The sequence below is a fragment of the Panulirus ornatus genome, chromosome 29, assembly GCF_036320965.1.
Source record: "Panulirus ornatus isolate Po-2019 chromosome 29, ASM3632096v1, whole genome shotgun sequence".
Classification (NCBI taxonomy): Eukaryota; Metazoa; Arthropoda; class Malacostraca; order Decapoda; family Palinuridae; genus Panulirus; species Panulirus ornatus.
The window spans coordinates 19,268,929-19,290,287 of NC_092252.1; the positions used below are offsets into that span (position 1 = coordinate 19,268,929).

Genomic DNA, 21,359 nt, shown 5'->3' on the forward strand with positions numbered 1-21,359 from the left:
GCTGATAACAGGGTTATCTGTATCTCTAATAGTTAGATTCTTGGCCAGAAATCTAGAGTTTCTATTTCTCTTAGCCCACAGGAGACTGACATCAAGGACAAGAAATGTTTGCGTCTAGAAGTAGTATGTAATTCAATAATTCCTTCCAAAGCCCATGGCTATAAGGAAAGAGAGTTTTCATGAGATACAGGAGCCAAAATATCTTAAAACAGATTGTAATAGGTCTAGGACTTTTGAAGGCTCCCACCTGGGCTGCGGCAAAGCAACCAGTCTCCACAGAGAGAAAAAATTCTCAAACAGGGTCCGTCAGATTAATACAAAAGAAATACAGAGACCCAAAAATATAGGTTCTTGAAGGGCACTCTTATAAGAGGCAATTATGTTATTAGTCTCATTCTTGTCCTGTAAAAGCCTGACCTCTAAAAATAAGGCCTCATTCACAGCCATCACCTAAGAATCTCCAAAGGCCTGAAAGTTTTATGAGATCTATCAGTACTGTCTTTGAGTCAAATGGTAACTTATGTTAAAGTTTATCTCCTGGGCATTCTCCAAACCTCTACCTATAAAAGTGTTTGGAAAATTCCATATATGTATATTCCAGAATCCAGAGCTTTGGGGTTGGGATCCTTCCAAAAAGGTGTGGTGGTCTATAAGAAATTGGAGGAAACTCTAGTTCCAAGGTCATTCATTCCACTAAGGGGATATTGCATTAATGTACCATCAAAACTAATAACTTTAAGAACTTTTCCCTGATGTGCTGAGGAAAAAGATACATAAATCTACCTCTAACAATTCCAATCCAAAGGCAGAGTGTCCGCTGTAGCTACTACCATGTTTACAGCCTCGCTGGCAGCAATGTATTGGTTCTGGTGGCAGAGATTCAAATGGGGTGCCACTCTTGAGCAATGAATCAAAATGAAAGCCTTCTTAATACAAAATTCTGCTGACCATACACCTGATCACGACAAGACATCTGCCCGGACAGAGGAGAGGCTTAAAGAGAAAGACCTATGGACATAGTCATGGATAAAAAAATTTTCCACTAGCTCTTAAGAGTGTTTGTTTATCAAGCAGATGACAGCCACAGACTTGTCCATCAGAAATAAAATGCCTCAATCTAGACTCAACACATTCTGAGAAATGAGAAATCTATGGGATCAACAGCTCTTTGTTCCTCATACAGAAGTACCTTTGCACCTCCATCTAAGGGTCCAACTACATGACCCTCTGAAAAAATGAAAGCCCATCCTTGATACGATGCATCCAACCAAAACCATCAAAGAAGTCCCTACAGGTTTCTAAGGAATGGGTCTTTCAAGGTTCTCCATGTCAGTCCACTAGACTAAGATTCACAAAGTTCTTGGGGATGTGTTCTGAGAAGTTTTCTGCTTTCTGCAGAAAAGAATCTGTTTACCCTGAAGGTAATCTTTTTGGCCTGCAGCCACATCATGCCATTCCAGAGGACTGCACAACTGAACTTCCCCAAATATGCTCTAGTTAATGATGTGATGCCAAGGTCTGGAACCTTAAGGCAACTGCAACACTTGCATAGTCCCAAGCTTTGTCCCTCGGGAGAAAAAGTGCCTGTCTACAACTCCAATTTATTCCTAGTCATCAAAACTATAGTCTAGAATTAAGCAGGATTTGCCTTACCTGATGACAAAATAAAACCCATTTTTGAAAGGAATTCAAGTTGCAAAGCCATTGTGTGGCAAATTCCGTCCTTGAAGCTTTAATTTTCAATATATCATTGTGGTAAGGCAAAATGATCACTCTAAAAGACAATTTTAGGGACAAAGCCAAACTTACAAAAAAAAAAAAAAAGTGGGGCTATGCATAAACTGAATGGTATCACCTTGAACTACCAGGTCTGCATACAAATTCTAAATGCTAAGTTTCTCTATTCTTGAGGTGTACTGAAATGTACCTATATGCATCCTTTAAGTCTAGGATGACTGTTGTAGCATTTAAGTGTAATGTGTGTTAAGACACTTTTTGAAGTGGTTATCTTCAACCTGTGTTTTGGACTGTTTACAAAAAAAAATCTATTCCTATAGCAAAAGACATCAACAAAGCAATCAAAACTGTCCCCCAACAATACTCATACAAAATATATTTTTCACCACTCTTCACAACAAGAAAAAGTGGTATGTCAATTTCATCACAGAGTCACTGACAATGGCTTCATTTCTAAAACACTGAAACCCTGATGGAGTTCCCCAAAGAGCACTTATTTCAACACTCCTCTCAAATTTCTTCAATCACAAACTCTCGTTACCTCCAGCAATTCGAAACATACAAGTCCTTTCACATGCACAAGAACGCACAATTAAACACAACACTGACACCACTGCATCAACATCAAACATGCAGTGCTACATTACACAACTGGAGCAATGGCTCACTTTAAAAAGGGTATCTACATCAGAAAAGTATTCAATTACATCTTCTAAACCCCAGACAGACATAAATCCAGCTTACACCTACCACTCACTTGGAATGGACAATCATTCTCACAGAGCAAAATACCAACCTTTAAGGTTTAACATTACAACACACATGACATTCACTCTCCACACCAATAAAATCAACACAAAAGCAATAAACAAACTAAATCCCCTCAGAACACTAACTGGCACCAGATTTGGACAAGAAAATGAATCCCTTCCCATCATCTACAAATAATTCATCCACCCCACTTTAAACCTTACTTGCCTGGTCTTTCACCAATGAAAAAGCAAAGCAAATAAAATTGTGCAATCAGAACAATTACTGTCTGCTTATGAACCACAAACATTTAACATCTACACAATGAAACGGATATCTTCCCAATACCATCCCACTTCAACACACAATTATATGCACCATCATTAGACCCCTCCCACCTAGATCATTCCATAGTGAACCAACAACGCCTAAGTGAACATAAAAAGCTTACTACTGCCTCAAACTTCAGCAACCTCTACTCACACATGCCCTGCCTCTAACAAATATATCATACATAAAACATATAGAAAATGAAATAACCTATCTAGCACTAAATAACCACTCCACCAATTCAGTCTTGAGCTCCAACCCACCAAAAATTCTAGCACAACCACTAGCAGTAACACTCATCAGATAAAGGCAAATCACACTTTCCCACCTGCACTATGGGTATCATCCATCCCTTCAATACTACAAACACCATTTCAACATATTCAAAGACCTTTCACACCTATGATGCAGCAACAATAACGACGAGCACTTCCTATTCAACTGCCATGCACTCGCCGCAAATAAACGCACCCACACCCCTAAAATTCATGACCTATTGTCCCAACAGGTGGGTGTGGATTGCTTCCTGACCACTGCAGGAATCTCTTGACAGAGGAACCTCCTGGGAACAAAGAGGAAAGAATATCTCCCATGTATTTCGTGCATGTCATAGAAAGCAACTATGATTTATGGGAGAAAGGATGCTGGAGATCCTCCCTCCTGTATTACTTTAAAAAATAAGGAATACAAGAGAGCCGAGTGAAGGCCTTTTTTCATCTTAGGCTGTCATATGTTCTGGATGCTGCCTCACTCATGTGGGAAATAGCTAACAAGTATGGAAAGGGGGTTGACAAGTGCCAATTCCACTGCATGCTAAATAACGTCCTTGCATATCATCTCTAGAATATATTCTTATATCACTGGTTCTTAAGTTTTCCTGAGAAGTGGCTAGACTTTCTAAATCTGCTCCAAACCTCTAACTAACATTTGCTACAGCCACTTTTCCACATGTAGTTACAATTTCCAAAATCCACCCATGACCTTTTCAACATCCACTTCATCCACTTTTTGCCAAGTGCCTAGTTTCTAAGTCCAACCAGACCTTTTATCAACATCAGCTACATCCACTTTTCAACAAGTGGTTAAAATTTCTATATGCAACCCAGACCTCTTATTAACATCTGCTAGATCCACTTTTTGAAAAGTGGCTAAAATTTCCAAATCCACACCAGACCTCTTCTCAACATCTGCTACATCCACTTTCTTACAAGCGTATAGGATTTCCAAATCCACTGTAGATCTCTTAATAACATCTGATATATCCACTTTTCAACATGTGGCTAGAATTTTCAAATTTACCCCAGACCTCTTATCAATATCTGCTACATCTACTTTTCACACTTTCAAACCTTGGATGTTCTTGAGTCTACAACTGACTGGCTAGGAGCTATTTCAAGGGGAACCTACTAAAATACCAAGCTCAACAGCCTCGAATAGGTTGCCTTTTAGGTACTCAGGCCTCCTCATCCAGTCAGGCTTAGATTCATGTAAGGCTCTTCCTTCTCTGAGAAGTATGAAAGAAAAAGCAAAGCCCTTTATAACAATTCCTTTTAAGATTATGAGTAACGAAGTCCTAAAATCACTATCTCCTTCCTGCACTTTCCTGTAAAAAAAAATTTCTTCACAATGATGGTTGCCGAAGATCCAGCTCCAAAAACCTTCAGAAAGGCCTTGTGGGGAAAAAGGAAGTCAAAGAGGGATGAGGACTCAACTCAACTTTTCTCCTTTATAAAAAGAAGACAGCCTGTCACCTAAACTGGTGCTTTCACATCAGAGTACATAAATGACTGCATGGAACTGAAAATTGTTTTAAAGCATGCCCCAAGACTCTTCCAATGAGCTCCAGTTTAAATGAATGCTCTGTCAGAGGGACTGACTTTACAGGGCATAAATATCTGCAATGATTTTTAGTAAACTTTCCAAAATGATATTAGAGAAGAAGGATGAATTAAACAATACAGAGGTTACACATCCCCAATCACCTCTGCCTTGGCATGGTCCGGGGAAATGCAATTCATTCTAAACAAGAGACACTCACCCTTCCTTTATTCATGGAACTGCTCTGGAGAAAGTCTAGGACATACTGAGATTCATGTCCTCAAAGCTCTTAAAAATTAACAAGACAGCCAGAAACTCTAATAATAGAAATAAACCAATCTAAAGGCTGAAGAAAATCCTTTCTCCCTCACCAGAAGCAGCAATAATGACACTAGAGACTTCTGAAACATATTCAAATATACTTACACTAGCTGTCTGATGTCTGCAAGGGCTTGCTTACCATAAATCAAGTTTTTCTTCCTTGGATAAGGTTCTGGCAGAACAAAATCCAAGAACAATTAAAACCAAGCTCCTTGTGAGTTTATGTCCAAATTACAAAAAAAAAAAAAAAAAAAAAAAAAAAAAAAAAAAAAAATCAGGCAGTAAATGGTCTTCATGAAAAGGAGCCAGGAATGAATGTCAAAGTTCAGAGAGAACAAAGATTCATATTTTTTCTTTAAAACTCACTAGTCTCTAAAACTGATGATAATCTCATTAATAGTCTCTAAAACTGATGATAATCTCATCACTAGTCTCTAAAACTGATGATAATCTCATCACTAGTCTCTAAAACTGATGATAATCTCATCACTAGTCTCTAAAACTGATGATGATCTCATCACTAGTCTCTAAAACTGATGATAATCTCATCACTAGTCTCTAAAACTGATGATAATCTCATCACTAGTCTCTAAAACTGATGATAATCTCGTCACAAGTCTCTAAAACTGATGATAATCTCGTCACAAGTCTCAAAAAACTGATGATAATCTCATCACTAGTCTCTAAAACTGATGATAATCTCATCACTAGTCTCTAAAACTGATGATAATCTCATCACTAGTCTCTAAAACTGATGATAATCTCATCACTAGTCTCTAAAACTGATGATAATCTCATCACTAGTCTCTAAAACTGATGATAATCTCATTATGTAAAGCCTAAGTCAATACCATTCAACCAAAAGGATAGAAGGGACCCGGGGAGGTAGGGCCTTGAACTATAGGAGAAGACCATGAAATTACCTCTGAAGGAAGGAAAGGAATACGAGAAACATAAAAGCCTTGCAGTAGTAAGACAGGATCACAACAAGATTTTTAACAATTCTTAATCTACACTAAGTCCACTGGACAGTTTTTAACACTGAAGGGATATCTGAAAGGATCTTCTTTTCTTTTAGACAGAGGAGCACCAACAACAGGAGGACCATTATAAGCCTGTGATGGAGCAAGGTTAGCCTATACTCAGTCTGGAGCAGACTCCCGACTGCCTAGTTATCAATGGAATAAGGGAAGATTCATGAGCCTTCTCAATGGATGAGGTGCCCAAACTTCTAAGCCCAAAGTATTGCAAAAGGTGTCAGTCACTTCATGGGAAAAGGTAACATTCTCCCTTATTTTTGGAAGTTTTTCAAATGGGAGACTCTTACACAATCTGCATTTTTCTTTAACAAAGCAAGCTGAGGAAGTGCCCACTGCTTAAAAAGCAAAGAAAAAGATCTAAGTGCTGAAATCCAACTATGACACATGAAGCACCTTTCTGGGTAGAACAAAGCACTTTAAAGAGTAAGTACCATGGTAAACACACTTCACATGGGGGTCACTAGCTTTAATGTGACCTGCAAAGCTATCAATATCACAGACTTTAGTCTTTGCTACAAATGAAGCTTAACCATAAGGGATGCCCAGAAACGATAATCTGAGAGTTATGTTAGGAACAGACCAGAATGCAGCACATAAAAATTGCTGTAAAAACTTCCTAATACAAGTGCTAGTGACAGAAGCACTCTCATCAGCCTGGAGAAGCCAAGTCCCAAGTATAGGCTCAAATCAAATGAAAAACCTCTGAAGTGGAGATAGAACATGTTTTCTCAACTCTGGGTGAAGCTCCTCCTCATATACCTACAAAAAGACTGATATAACCTAGAACATGAATAGAGAATGAGTAAATGATATACCCTTTCCTCATTACTACCATAGAATATCACTGGTAAGCTAGTTGGGATATGGTACAAAAGAAAAGTCAGGTTATTTTTGTACCCCAAAAGAAGACTTAGGAAAACAATATGATTTTCTCATATGAAATCACTAAAAGACAAGACCCTATCACGGCACCAAAATATTCTACATGCTGATGGCGACTTAATTCACTGGCTTCTTGGTAGAAAGTCAGAAAAAGTCTGTATCTACTTTTGTAAGAAGAGAAATAATGGGCTCTTCTGGAATGAGTTCTTTAACAAGATTGTACTGTACTACACTGATAAAACCTCATTAAAGGTGACTTTGCAATCATGACAGCCATAAACAGTCAAGAGTCCACTAACGTCTACGTATAATAGCATTATCATCCTAAAACAATGACCATAGCACACATACAGTACACAATTCTCGTAATTAACTAAATAACACATAGATAAAAGAAAGAAAAAGGATACTGATCCATGGAATGGAAAGAGCCAGTCTCGTGGCAGATGTTCTGCCAGTATGTGATCCCAAAGAATTCTGGGATGCTAGTTGCAGGGAGTGGGTGGGTTAATGACATCACCTTTGCAGAAGTCCCTGATGGGCCACAAGAAGGCTCTAAAGAAGTAAGTTGCTGCTACCATGATTGACTGGTTAGTGGAAGATGGAGGGGGCTGTACTTCATCACCAGTAATATCAAGAACTGGTAGGTCCTATCCTGGAATTTCCTAGATATTTTATCCGAGAATCTCTCATGCTTACAGGACATACCACAGAGGAGGCATTAGAGGTAAAGGTTGGTGGTAAAAGTGAAGGTATGTGGAAACCCTTATAATCATTTTTTATGCCTCATACATTAGGAGAGGTTAAAGTACAAAATTTTTTCAACATACCCATCCATCACTTTACCATTTACCATTACCAATCAATAAACAACAGCTTGGATACCATGGCCGTTACCACAAGTACTCTTAACAAAGGATGAAAAATGTTCTAACCTACAGCTACTAGGGAACATACACACTACAGTATTTCAAACAGCAAACTACAAATTTTTATAACGCATTATTTTCAAAAGCTCTCCATGACATTAACAGCACAAATTCTGGATGAGTCACAAAGGACAAGTTAATATATATCAATTGATCACATACTTGTTATGGTGAAAGGAGCCCCCATCATCGTCGGTAATGGAACACCTGGCATAAGTGGAGGTCGAGGTGGGAAAGCCATGTCAACGAGCCCACACAATTCTCTGAAAAAATATCAAAAAGATTAATGGTGAGGTATTTAGACAGAAACGCAAGTAAAACTTTTCACACCCTTGCCACAGAGAAGTGCCAAACTCACTAAGATTCTCAGATATTCAGCAGTGGTCTGAAGATTATACAGTAGGAATGACTGAATGTTGCAATAATACTTTAACATTAAATATTCTTTTTCAAGTTTACCAACATTCATCCTTCTATAAATATTACCAGCAAAAGTATCTACTGTACAGCAGCTGACCAAAGTACTCATGCACCAAGAATTAAGGATTCAAACCTTAAAAACGCACACAGATAAATATTTATTTCATTCATTTATCTATTTTGCTTTGTCACTGTCTCCCACGTTAGCAAGGTAGCGTAAGGAAACAGACGAAAGAATGGCCCAACCCACCCACATACGCATGTTTATACATACACATCCACAAGCAAATATACATACCTATAAATCTCAACGTATACATATATATACACACACAGACATACACACATATACACATGTACATAATTCATACTGTCTGCCTTTATTCATTCCCATCGCCACCTCGCCACACATGAAATAACAACCCCCTCCCCCCTCATGTGTGCGAAGTAGCGCTAGGAAAAGAAAACAAAGGCCATATTCGTTCACACTCAGTCTCTAGCTGTCATGTAATAATGCACCCAAACCACAGCTCCCTTTCCACATCCAGGCCCCACAGAACTTTCCATGGTTTACCCCAGATGCTTCACATGCCCTGGTTCAATCCATTGCCAGCACGTCGACCCCAGTATACCACATCGTTCCAATTCACTTTATTCCTTGCACACCTTTCACCCTCCTGCATGTTCAGGCCCCAATCACTCAAAATCTTTTTCACTCCATCTTTCAACCTCCAATTTGGTCTCCCACTTCTCTTTCCCTCCATCTCTGACATATATATCCTCTTGGTCAATCTTTCCTCACTCATTCTCTCCATGTGACCAAACCATTTCAAAATACCCTCTTCTACTCTCTCAACCACACTCTTTTTATTACCACACATCTCTCTTACCCTATTATTGCTTACTCGATCAAACCACCTCACACCACATATTGTCTTCAAACATCTCATTTCCAGCACATCCACCCTCCTGCGCACAACTCTATCCATAGCCCATGCCTCGCAGACATATAACATTGTTGGAACCACTATTCCTTCAAACATACCCATTTTTGCTTTCCGAGATAATGTTCTTCAACGCTCCCAGAATTTTCGCCCCTTCTCCCACCCTATGATTCACTTCCGCTTCCATGGTTTCATCCGCTGCCAAATCCACTCCCAGATATCTAAAACACTTTACTTCCACCAGTTTTTCTCCATCTAAACTTACCTCCCAATTGACTTGACCCTCAACCCTACTGTACCTAATAACCTTGCTCTTATTCACATTTACTCTCAGCTTTCTCCTTTCACACACTTTACCAAACTCAGTCACCAGCTTCTGCAGTTTCTCACATGAATCAGCCACCAGCGCTGTATCATCAGCGAACAACAACTGACTCACTTCCCAAGCTCTCTCATCCACAACAGACTGCACACTTGCCCTCCTCTGCAAAACTCTTGCATTTACCTCCCTAACAACCCCATCCATAAACTAATTAAACAACCATGGAGACTTCACACACCCCTGTCGCAAACCTACATTCACTGAGAACCAATCGGTTTCCTCTCTTCCTACACGTACACATGCCTTACATCCTCAATACAAACTTTTCACTGCTTCTAACAACTTGCCTCCCACACCATATATTTTTAATACCTTCCACAGAGCATCTCTATCAACTCTATCATATGCCTTCTCCAGATCCATAAATGCTACATACAAATCCATTTGCTTTTCTAAATATTTCTCACATACATTCTTCAAAGCAAACACCTGATCCACACATCCTCTACCACTTCTGAAACCACACTGCTCTTCTCCAATCTGAGGCTCTGTACATGCCTTCACCCTCTCAATCAATACCCTCCTATATAATTTCTCATGAATACTCAACAAACTTATACCTCTGTAATTTGAGCACACACTCTTATCCCCTTTGCCTTTGTACAATGGCACTATGCAAGCATTCCGCCAATCCTCAGGCACCTCACCATGAGTCATTCATACATTAAATAACCTTACCAACCAGTCAACAATACAGTCATCCCCTTTTTTAATAAATTCCACTGCAATACCATCCAAACCCACTGTCTTGCCGGCTTTTATCTTCCACAAAGCTTTTACTAACTCTTCTCTGTTTACCATATCATTCTCCATAACCCTCTCACTTTGCACACCAACTCGACCAAAACACCCTATATCTGCCACTCTATCATGAAACACATTCAACAAACCTTCAAAATACTCACTCCATCTCCTTCTCACATCACCACTACTTGTTTTCACCTCCCCATTAGCCCCCTTTACTGAACTTCCCATTTGTTCCCTTGTCTTATGCACTTTATTTACCTCCTTCCAAAACATCTTTTTATTCTCCCTAAAATTTAATGATACACTCTCACCCCAACTCTCATTTGCCTTCTTTTTCACCTCTTGCACCTTTCTCTTGACCTCCTGCCTCTTTCTTTTATACCTCTCCCACTTATTTGCATTATTCCCCTGCAAAAATCGTCCAAATGCCTCTCTCTTCTCTTTCACTAATAATCTTACTTCTCCATCCCACCACTCACTACCCTTTCTAATCAAACCACCTCCCACGCTTCTCATGCCACAAGCATCTTTTGCGCAAGCCATCACTGCTTCCCTAAATACATCCCATTCCTCCCCCACTCCTCTTACCTCCTTTGTTCTCACCTTTTTCCATTCTGTACTCAGTCCCTCCTGGTACTTCCTCACACAAGTCTCCTTCCCAAGCTCACTTACTCTCACCACTCTCTTCATCCCAACATTCTCTCTTCTTTTCTGAAAACCTCTACAAATCCTCACCTTCGCCTCCACAAGATAATGATCAGACATCCCTCAAGTTGCACCTCTCAGCACATTAACATCCAAAAGTCTCTCTTTCACGCACCTATTCATTAACATGTAATCCAATAACACTCTCTGGCCATCTCTCCTACTTACACATGTATACTTATGTATATCTCACTTTTTAAACCAGGTATTCCCAATCACCAGTCCTTTTTCAGCACATAAATCTACAAGCTCTTCACCATTTCCATTTACAACACTGAACACCCCATGTACATCAATTATTCCCTCAACTGCCACATTACTCACCTTTGCATTCAAATCACACATCACTATAACCCAGTCTCGTGCATCAAAACTACTAACACACTCATTCAGCTGCTCCCAAAACACTTGCCTCTCATGATCTTTCTTCTCATGCCCAGGTACATATGCACCAATAATCACCCATCTCTCTCCATCAACTTTCAGTTTTACCCATATCAATCTAAAGTTTACTTTCTTACACTCTATCACACACTCCCACAACTCCTGTTTCAGGAGTACTGCTACTCCTTCCCTTGCTCTTGTCCTCTCACTAACTCCTGACTTAACTACCAAGACATTCCTAAACAACTCTTCCCCTTTACCCTTGAGCTTCGTTTCACTCAGAGCCATAACATCTGGGTTCCTTTCCTCAAACATACTACCTATCTCTCCTTTTTTCTCATCTTGGTTACATCCACACACATTTAGACACCCCAATCTGAGCCTTCGAGGAGGATGAGCACTCCCTGCGTGACTCCTCCTTCTGTTTCCACTTTTAGAAAGTCAAAATACAAGGAGGGGAGGGATTCTAGCCCCCCCGCTCCCATCCCCTTTAGTCGCCTTCTACAAAACATGAGGAATGCGTGGGAAGTATTCTTTCTCCCCTATCCCAGGGATAAATATAGGTCCTGAAAATTAATAATATTTTCTCTTTAAGATGGTGTCCTGCAAGAATGAGGTATTGCTCAGAAACATTAGTTTACAATTCCATCCTAACCTCATTCAACACATGATGAAACTCTACTTTGTTTACCCTTTTCAAATAATTCTAGAACAACTGAAGCCCTTACTCAACTGTTGGAGTTTATTCTCAATCAATGAGTAAGCTTCCAAGCTGCTTTTACCATTGCACTAGCTCACAGAAACTAGATCTCTCACAATTGACAGATCACAGTGCCAACTAAAAGCAACCACCAAAAAACACAGAAAAAAGTTTATCAAAAAAGAGGGGAATTTCAAGCAGGTTAAGAAAAACAGGAAAAATTGGATGCCAGGCACAACCTCAGAGAAAAACTGCTCTTCTTTCTTTAAGTCCTATGTTTCTCTCTCCAACTGCTTTGTGCCCTGCAAGCATAAGAACATGCACACACGAAAGAGCATGGGCTATAAAATGGTTGTGCAGAGGAGTGTGGATGTCTTGGAAATCAAATGTTCGAGGACAATATAGGATGCGAGGAGGTATGATCGAGTAAGTAATGAAAGGGTAAGAGAGATGTGTGGAAATAAAAAGAGTGTGGATGAGAGATCAGAGGGTATGTTGAAATGGTTTGAACATATAGAGAAAATGAGTGAGAAAAGATTAACAATGAGGATATATGTGTTAGAGGTGGAGGGAACAAGGAGAAGTGGGAGACCAAATTTGAGGAGGAAGGATGGAGTGAAAAGGATTTTGAGTGATCAGGACCTGAACATAAAGGAGGATGAGAGGCGTGCAAGGAAGAGTGAAATGGGACAATTTGGTATACCTGGGTTGATGTGCTGTCAATGGACAGAATCAGGGCATGTGAAACATCTGGGGTAAACCATAGAAAGGCCTGTGGTTTAAGTGCATAACACATGACAGTTAGAGAATAAGTGTGAATGAAAGTGGCCTTTTTTTTGTCTGTTTTCCTGGCGCTACCTCACCGAAGCAGTGGGTAGCGATGCAGTTTCCTGTGGGGCAGAGTGGAGCTGGGAATGGATGATGGCAAGGAAGTAGAAATATGTACAAGTGTATATATGTACATGTATGTATATGTGTATATGTGCATATATAAGAGGATGGGCCATTCTTCATCTGTTTCCTGGCACTGCCTTGCTGATGTGGGAAACAGCAATTAAGTATAAAAATATTTTATTTATTTATATTTATTTTGCTTTGTCGCTGTCTCCCGCGTTAGCAAGGTAGCGCAAGGAAACAGACGAAAGAATGGCCCAACCTACCCACATACACATGTATATACATACACATCCACACACGCAAATATACACACCTATACATCTCAATGTACACACATATATATATATATATATACACACACAGACATATACATATATACACATGTACATAATTCATACTGTCTGCCTTTATTTATTCCCATCGCCACCTCGCCACACATGGAATAACAACCCCCTCCCCCCTCATGTGTGCAAGGTAGCGCTAGGAAAAGACCACAGAGGCCCCATTCATTCACACTCAGTCTCTAGCTGTCATGTAATAATGCACCCAAACCACAGCTCCCTTTCCACATCCAGGCACCACAAAACTTTCCATGGTTTACCCCAGACGCTTCACATGCCCTGGTTCAACCCATTGACAGCACATCGAGCCCGGTATACCACATCGTTCCAATTCACTCTATTCCTTGCACACCTTTCACCCTCCTGCATGTTCAGGCCCCGATCTCTCAAAATCTTTTTCACTCCATCTTTCAACCTCCAATTTGGTCTCCCACTTCTCCTCGTTCCCTCCACCTCTGACACATATATCCTCTTGGTCAATCTTTCCTCACTCATCCTCTCCACGAAACCAAACCATTTCAAAACACCCTCTTCTGCTCTCTCAACCTCACTCTTTTTATTTCCACACATCTCTCTCACCCTTACATTACTTACTCGATCAAACCACCTCACACCACATATTGTCTTCAAACATCTCATTTCCAGCATATCCACCCTCCTGCGCACTACTCTATCCATAGCCCACGCCTCGCAGCCATACAATATTGCTGGAACCACTATTCCTTCAAACATACCCATTTTTGCTTTCCGAGATAATGTTCTCGACTTCCACACATTCTTCAAGGCTCCCAGAATTTTCGCCCCCTCCCCCACCCTATGATTCACTTCCGCTTCCATGGTTTCATCCGCTGCCAGGTCCACTCCCAGATATCTAAAACACTTTACTTCCTCCAGTTTTTCTCCATTCAAACTTACCTCTCAACTGACTTGACCCTCAACCCTACTGTACCTAATAACCTTGCTCTTATTCACATTTACTCTTAACTTTCTTCTTTCACACACTTTACCAAACTCAGTCACCAGCTTCTGCAGTTTCTCACATGAATCAGCCACCAGCGCTGTATCATCAGCGAACAACTGACTCACTTCCCAAGCACTCTCATCCACAACAGACTGCATACTTGCCCCTCTTTCCAAAACTCTTGCATTCACCTCACTAACAACCACATCCATAAACAAATTAAACAACCATGGAGACATCACTCACCCCTGCCGCAAACCTACATTCACTGAGAACCAATCACTTTCCTCTCTTCCTACACGTACACATGCCTTACATCCTCGATAAAAACTTTTCACTGCTTCTAACAACTTGCCTCCCACACCATATATTCTTAATACCTTCCCCAGAACATCTCTATCAACTCTATCATATGCCTTCTCCAGATCCATAAATGCTACATACAAATCCATTTGCTTTTCTAAGTATTTCTCACATACCACTTCTGAAACCACACTGCTCTGCCCCAATCTGATGCTCTGTACATGCCTTCACCCTCTCAATCAATACCCTCCCATATAATTTACCAGGAATACTCAACAAACTTATACCTCTGTAATTTGAGCACTCACTCTTATCCCCTTTGCCTTTGTACAATGGCACTATGCAAGCATTTTGCCAATCCTCAGGCACCTCACCATGAATCATACATACATTAAATAACCTTACCATCCAGTCAACAATACAGTCACCCCCTTTTTTAATAAATTCCACTGCAATACCATCCAAACCTGTTGCCATTCTGAACTCAATCTCTCCTGGTACTTCCTCACACAAGTATTCTTTCCAAGCTCACTTACTCTCACCAATCCATTCACCATGACATCCTCTCTTCTTTTCTGAAAACCTCTATGAATCTTCACCTTCGCCTCCACTAGGTAATGATGAGACATCCCTCCAAGCACCCCTCTCAGCACATTAACATCCAAAAGTCTCTCTTTCACATGCCTATCAATTAACATATAATCTAATAATGCTCTTTGGCCATCTCTCCTACTTACATAGTTTTTTATCATTACTTTTATTATACTTTATCGCTGTCTCCCGCGTTAGAGAGGTAGTGCAAGGAAACAGACGAAAGAATGGCCCAACGCACACACACACACATAAATGTACATACACATCCACACGCACATATACATACCTATACATTTCAACATATATATTTTTTTTTTTTTTTTTTTTTTTTTTTATACTTTGTCGCTGTCTCCCGCGTTTGCGAGGTAGCGCAAGGAAACAGACGAAAGAAATGGCCCAACCCCCCCCCCATACACATGTACATACACACGTCCACACACGCAAATATACATACCTACACAGCTTTCCATGGTTTACCCCAGACGCTTCACATGCCTTGATTCAATCCACTGACAGCACGTCAACCCCTGTATACCACATGACTCCAATTCACTCTATTCCTTGCCCTCCTTTCACCCTCCTGCATGTTCAGGCCCCGATCACACAAAATCTTTTTCACTCCATCTTTCCACCTCCAATTTGGTCTCCCTCTTCTCCTCGTTCCCTCCACCTCCGACACATATATCCTCTTGGTCAATCTCTCCTCACTCATTCTCTCCATGTGCCCAAACCATTTCAAAACACCCTCTTCTGCTCTCTCAACCACGCTCTTTTTATTTCCACACATCTCTCTTACCCTTACGTTACTTACTCGATCAAACCACCTCACACCACACATTGTCCTCAAACATCTCATTTCCAGCACATCCATCCTCCTGCGCACATCTCTATCCATAGCCCACGCCTCGCAACCATACAACATTGTTGGAACCACTATTCCCTCAAACATACCCATTTTCGCTTTCCGAGATAATGTTCTCGACTTCCACACATTTTTCAAGGCTCCCAAAATTTTCGCCCCCTCCCCCACCCTATGATCCACTTCCGCTTCCATGGTTCCATCCGCTGACAGATCCACTCCCAGATATCTAAAACACTTCACTTCCTCCAGTTTTTCTCCATTCAAACTCACCTCCCAATTGACTTGACCCTCACCCCTACTGTACCTAATAATATATATATATATATATTTTTTTTTTTCTTTTTCATACGATTCGCCATTTCCCGCATTTGCGAGGTAGCGTTAAGAACAGAGGACTGGGCCTTAGAGGGAAAATCCTCACCTGGCCCCCTTCTTTGTTCCTTCTTTTGGAAAAAAAAAAAAAAAAAAAAAAAAAAAAAAAAAAAAAAAACGAGAGGGGAGGATTTCCAGCCACCCGCTCCCTCCCCTTTTAGTCGCCTTCTACGACACGCAGGGAATATATATATATATATATATATATATATATATATATATATATATATATATATATATATATATATATATATCTATATATATATATACACAGACATATACATATACACACATGTACATAATTCATACTTGCTGCCTATATTCATTCCCGTCGTTACCCCCTCACACATGAAATGACAACCCCCTCCCCCACATGGACACAAGATAGCACTAGGAAAGACAACAAAGGCCACATTCATTCACACTCATTCTCTAGTTGTCATGTATAATGCATCAAAACCACAGCTCCCTTTCCACATCCGGGCCCCACAAAACTTTCCATGGTTTACCCCAGATGCTTCGCATGCCCTGGTTCAATCCACTGACAGCACGTCGACCCCGGTATACCACATCTTTCCAATTCACTCTATTCCTTGCATGCCTTTCACCCTCCTGTATGTTCAGGCCCTAACTGATCAAAATCTTTCTCACACCATCGTCCCACCTCCAATTTGGTCTCCCACTTCTCATTCCCTCCACCTCTGACACATATATCCTATTGGTCAATCTTTCCTCACTCATTCTCTCCATGTGATCAAACCATTTCAAAACACCCTCTTCTGCTCTCTAAACCACACACTTTTTATTCCCAAACATCTCTCTTACCCTTTCATTACTTACTCGATCAAACCACCTCACACCAAATACTGTCTTTAAACATCTCACTTCCAACACATCCACCCTCCTCCGCACAACGCTATCTATAGCCCACACCCTACAACCATATAACATTGATGGAACCACTATTCCTTCTAACATACCCATTTTTGCAACGCCCTCCCACCCTCCAGCAACGCAGCATAAGGAACGGACAAAAAAGATCACATTCGTTCACACTCACCCTCTAGCTGTCGTGTGTAATGCACAGAAACCACATCTTCCTTTTCACATCCAGGCCCTACAGATCTTTCCATGGTTTACCCCAGACGCTTCACATGCTCTCCATAAATTCCCTGTATGTATTACTTTATCATTACCGATCTGAGCTCATCTTTACCACAACTATATTGAGAGTTTAGTGACGATTCAATCATTATTATATTCTTTTTCTTCAATACTGAGACAAAAAACAAAATCCACAAACAAATGATGACACACTGATCCAGAGGTCTCATCCTAGAGTTGGAACGCAACTTAGCCAACTTGGATGTCATACACCAGCGTCTCATTATTGTACATTTCAGCAACTTTCTACATATTACAAGGCTTTTGCCACAACTTCCTTGCTTCTCAGTTGTTTAACAGTTCTCATATATGATGTTCCTTCATTTTATACCAGAAGCAGTTTCTCACTTTACTACTTCTGTATCTAAACCTTATTTCAGTATTAGGGAGACCAATCTCATGGGACCACTAAAGTGAAATAATTATTCTTTTCTCTGATAAGCTGCAACTTTTTTTCTCTTTCAGATTTTGTTTTACAAGCTTATCTACACATAACCTGAGTAATCTGAAAGGCATACACAGAGTTATTCTGGTATATTTCAGAAATATTCTTATGTCTCATCCAATCTCATACTCAGACCCTCTTCTGACAGTTGGCCTCCTATGGCATCCTCTCCTGTCAACTCCTCGTCTAAATGTAAATATTTCAGGTCATGTCTGGTCGAGTGTATTTTCTTGTTATATTTCTGCTTGTTTTTCCCAGAAACGATCTAGTCTCTTAGTTAATATGGTGGCAGCATTATACTAGGGAAAGACCAATCAAGAATGTTATAACAATAAAAAAAAGACCAATCAAGAATGTTATAACAATAAAAAAGTTTCCACTACACTTGTAAATATCAAAACCTTAGTTACTGTCCATTATTACCAAGCAACATTCACCATATTTTCAAAGTTATATGAAAGATATTTCTATAAGAAAGATCTATATCAATGCTAAGGTCATGTTTACATCCTGTTGATGTGAGAGGATCACACATTCCTGAACACGTCGCATCATCACTTCATGTGGTACATGTTACATCACTTCATGTGGTACATTATGTTACAACATCACTTCATGTGGTACAACATCACTTCATGTGGTACATGTTACATCACTTCATGTGGTACAACATGTTACAACATACCATCAATCAACATTAATCTTGTTCATTGTGGGATGTTAGGTCAGATTTTCATACGTTCTCATTATTTGTAAATGTTTCATCAAATCAATCAATAATCCCACATTTTCCTTGATCTTCAGAGTCCTCCTCACTACAGACTTCCTCTCCTGAGATGTAGATACCTGATCTACATAATGTTAACCCTCCTGAGATGTAGATACCTGATCTACATATTGTTAACCCTGAGATGTAGATACCTGATCTACATAATGTTAACCCTGAGATGTAGATACCTGATCTACATATGTTAACCCTGAGATGTAGATACCTGATCTACATAATGTTAACCCTCCTGAGATGTGGATACCTGATCTACATAATGTTAACCCTGAGATGTAGATACCTGATCTACATAATGTTAACCCTGAGATGTAGGTACCTGATCTACATAATGTTAACCCTCCTGAGATGTAGATAACTGATCTACATAATGTTAACCCTCCTGAGATGTAGATACCTGATCTACATATTGTTAACCCCGAGATGTAGATACCTGATCTACATAATGTTAACCCTGAGATGTAGATACCTGATCTACATAATGTTAACCCTCCTGAGATGTGGATAACTGATCTACATAGTGTTAACCCTCCTGAGATGTAGATACCTGATCTACATATTGTTAACCCTGAGATGTAGATACCTGATCTACATAATGTTAACCCTCCTTAGATGTAGATACCTGATCTACATAATGTTAACCCTCCTGAGATGTAGATACCTGATCTACATAATGTTAACCCTGAGATGTAGATACCTGATCTACATATTGTTAACCCTGAGATGTAGATACCTGATCTACATAATGTTAACCCTCCTGAGATGTGGATAACTGATCTACATAATGTTAACCCTCCTGAGATGTAGATACCTGATCTACATATTGTTAACCCTGAGATGTAGATACCTGATCTACATAATGTTAACCCTCCTGAGATGTAGATACCTGATCTACATAATGTTAACCCTCCTTAGATGTAGATACCTGATCTACATAATGTTAACCCTCCTGAGATGTAGATACCTGATCTACATAATGTTAACCCTGAGATGTAGATACCTGATCTACATATTGTTAACCCTGAGATGTAGATACCTGATCTACATAATGTTAACCCTCCTGAGATGAGGATAATTGATCTACATAATGTTAACCCTCCTGAGATGTAGATACCTGATCTACATATTGTTAACCCTGAGATGTAGATACCTGATCTACATAATGTTAACCCTCCTGAGATGAGGATAACTGATCTACATAATGTTAACCCTCCTGAGATGTAGATACCTGATCTACATATTGTTAACCCTGAGATGTAGATACCTGATCTACATAATGTTAACCCTCCTGAGATGTAGATACGTGATCTACATATTGTTAACCCTGAGATGTAGATACCTGATCTACATAATGTTAACCCAGTCTTGCTACATAACCTGCTACACTTAAGACGGTCAACCATATATTACCCATAACTCGTTATGTTACTGTAGAAAATGACCATATCGACATTTTCTTGCCTTTCAACAGTTAGAGGAGCAAGTGGCAGTTTGTAGATGGTTGTGTTTTCCCGCCACAGTTACAAGTCCAATATTGTAGTTGTCTGACTCAAGCTAAGGACCAGAGTCCTCATATACACCACACACCAACTTGTCAATTTGATTTTGAATTCAACTTTAAAATGTTAACATCATAGTAGTTGTCTTAGTGGTAATGTGTCAGCTATATGGTAGGTAGCAGGGCGAGACATGAGAAGAAGACACATCTCATCTGCTGGACGAGATTGTCCACGTCAATACAGCCTTCCATCTCCCATTTCAATGTATACACTCCATTTTGTTGCTTTTCTGCGAGTACTACACTACATACGCCTATCTTATCATATCCACACGTTCTTATGAGGGTTATGGTTTATATTTATGGACAATCATTAATACTCACAGACTCAGTAACGCCGATAATAAGGTGAAATCAGGAATCTCCACCAACCTTCCTCCTCCTGGAGAAAATGGCGTTCAGCAACTACGCGATTCTTTGAAAGAAAGAAAGAAATTATTACAAACGTTTTACAATTTGTACTAATAAAAGGTAAAGTGATTTTTAACATTTATTTAAAAAATTATAGTTTTATATTATCATTTATGAAATATGTGTATGATGTTTGTAAGACAATCGTGAATTTGTAGTGGGAACCGTGAGGGAGAACCGCCAAGTGGGAACCTGAGGACCACTAAACTACCTTATCTACATGGTAGATATTACATCTACATGGTAGATATTACATCTGCATGGTAGATATGAACTATTATATGCTTCTTTTGACTACAAGTAACTATATAGTCGTATGGACTAATATATATCAGACAACTACGGCAAATAGTGACACATAACGATCGAATTAGACTAACAATGTGAAACTTATGGTAATGGAGGAAAACATATATTACTAAGTAAGAGATAAAACAACGTACATAACTTGTACATAACTTATGGTAATGGACGAAAACATGTATTACTAAGTTAGAGATAAAACAACATACATAACTTGTACATAACTTATGGTAATGGACGAAAACATGTATTATTTAAGTAAGAGATAAAACAAC

General features: G+C 39.7%; 1 protein-coding gene across 5 annotated transcripts in view; it reads right to left on the reverse strand.

Moving 5' to 3' along the window:
- Positions 1-20,786, reverse strand: part of LOC139758172 (RNA-binding protein 25-like) — a 419,675-nt gene extending 398,889 nt beyond the window's left edge. For all 5 annotated transcript variants that reach the window (XM_071679363.1, XM_071679360.1, XM_071679361.1 and 2 more), the window contains exons 1-2: positions 20,695-20,786; positions 7,970-8,070 (exon numbers count right to left, since the gene is read on the reverse strand). In XM_071679363.1, coding sequence (XP_071535464.1) covers positions 7,970-8,048 — 79 coding nt within the window. In that variant the 5' untranslated portion in view covers positions 8,049-8,070; positions 20,695-20,786. The remainder of the gene's footprint in view (positions 1-7,969; positions 8,071-20,694) is intronic.
- Positions 20,787-21,359: the final 573 nt, after the last annotated feature.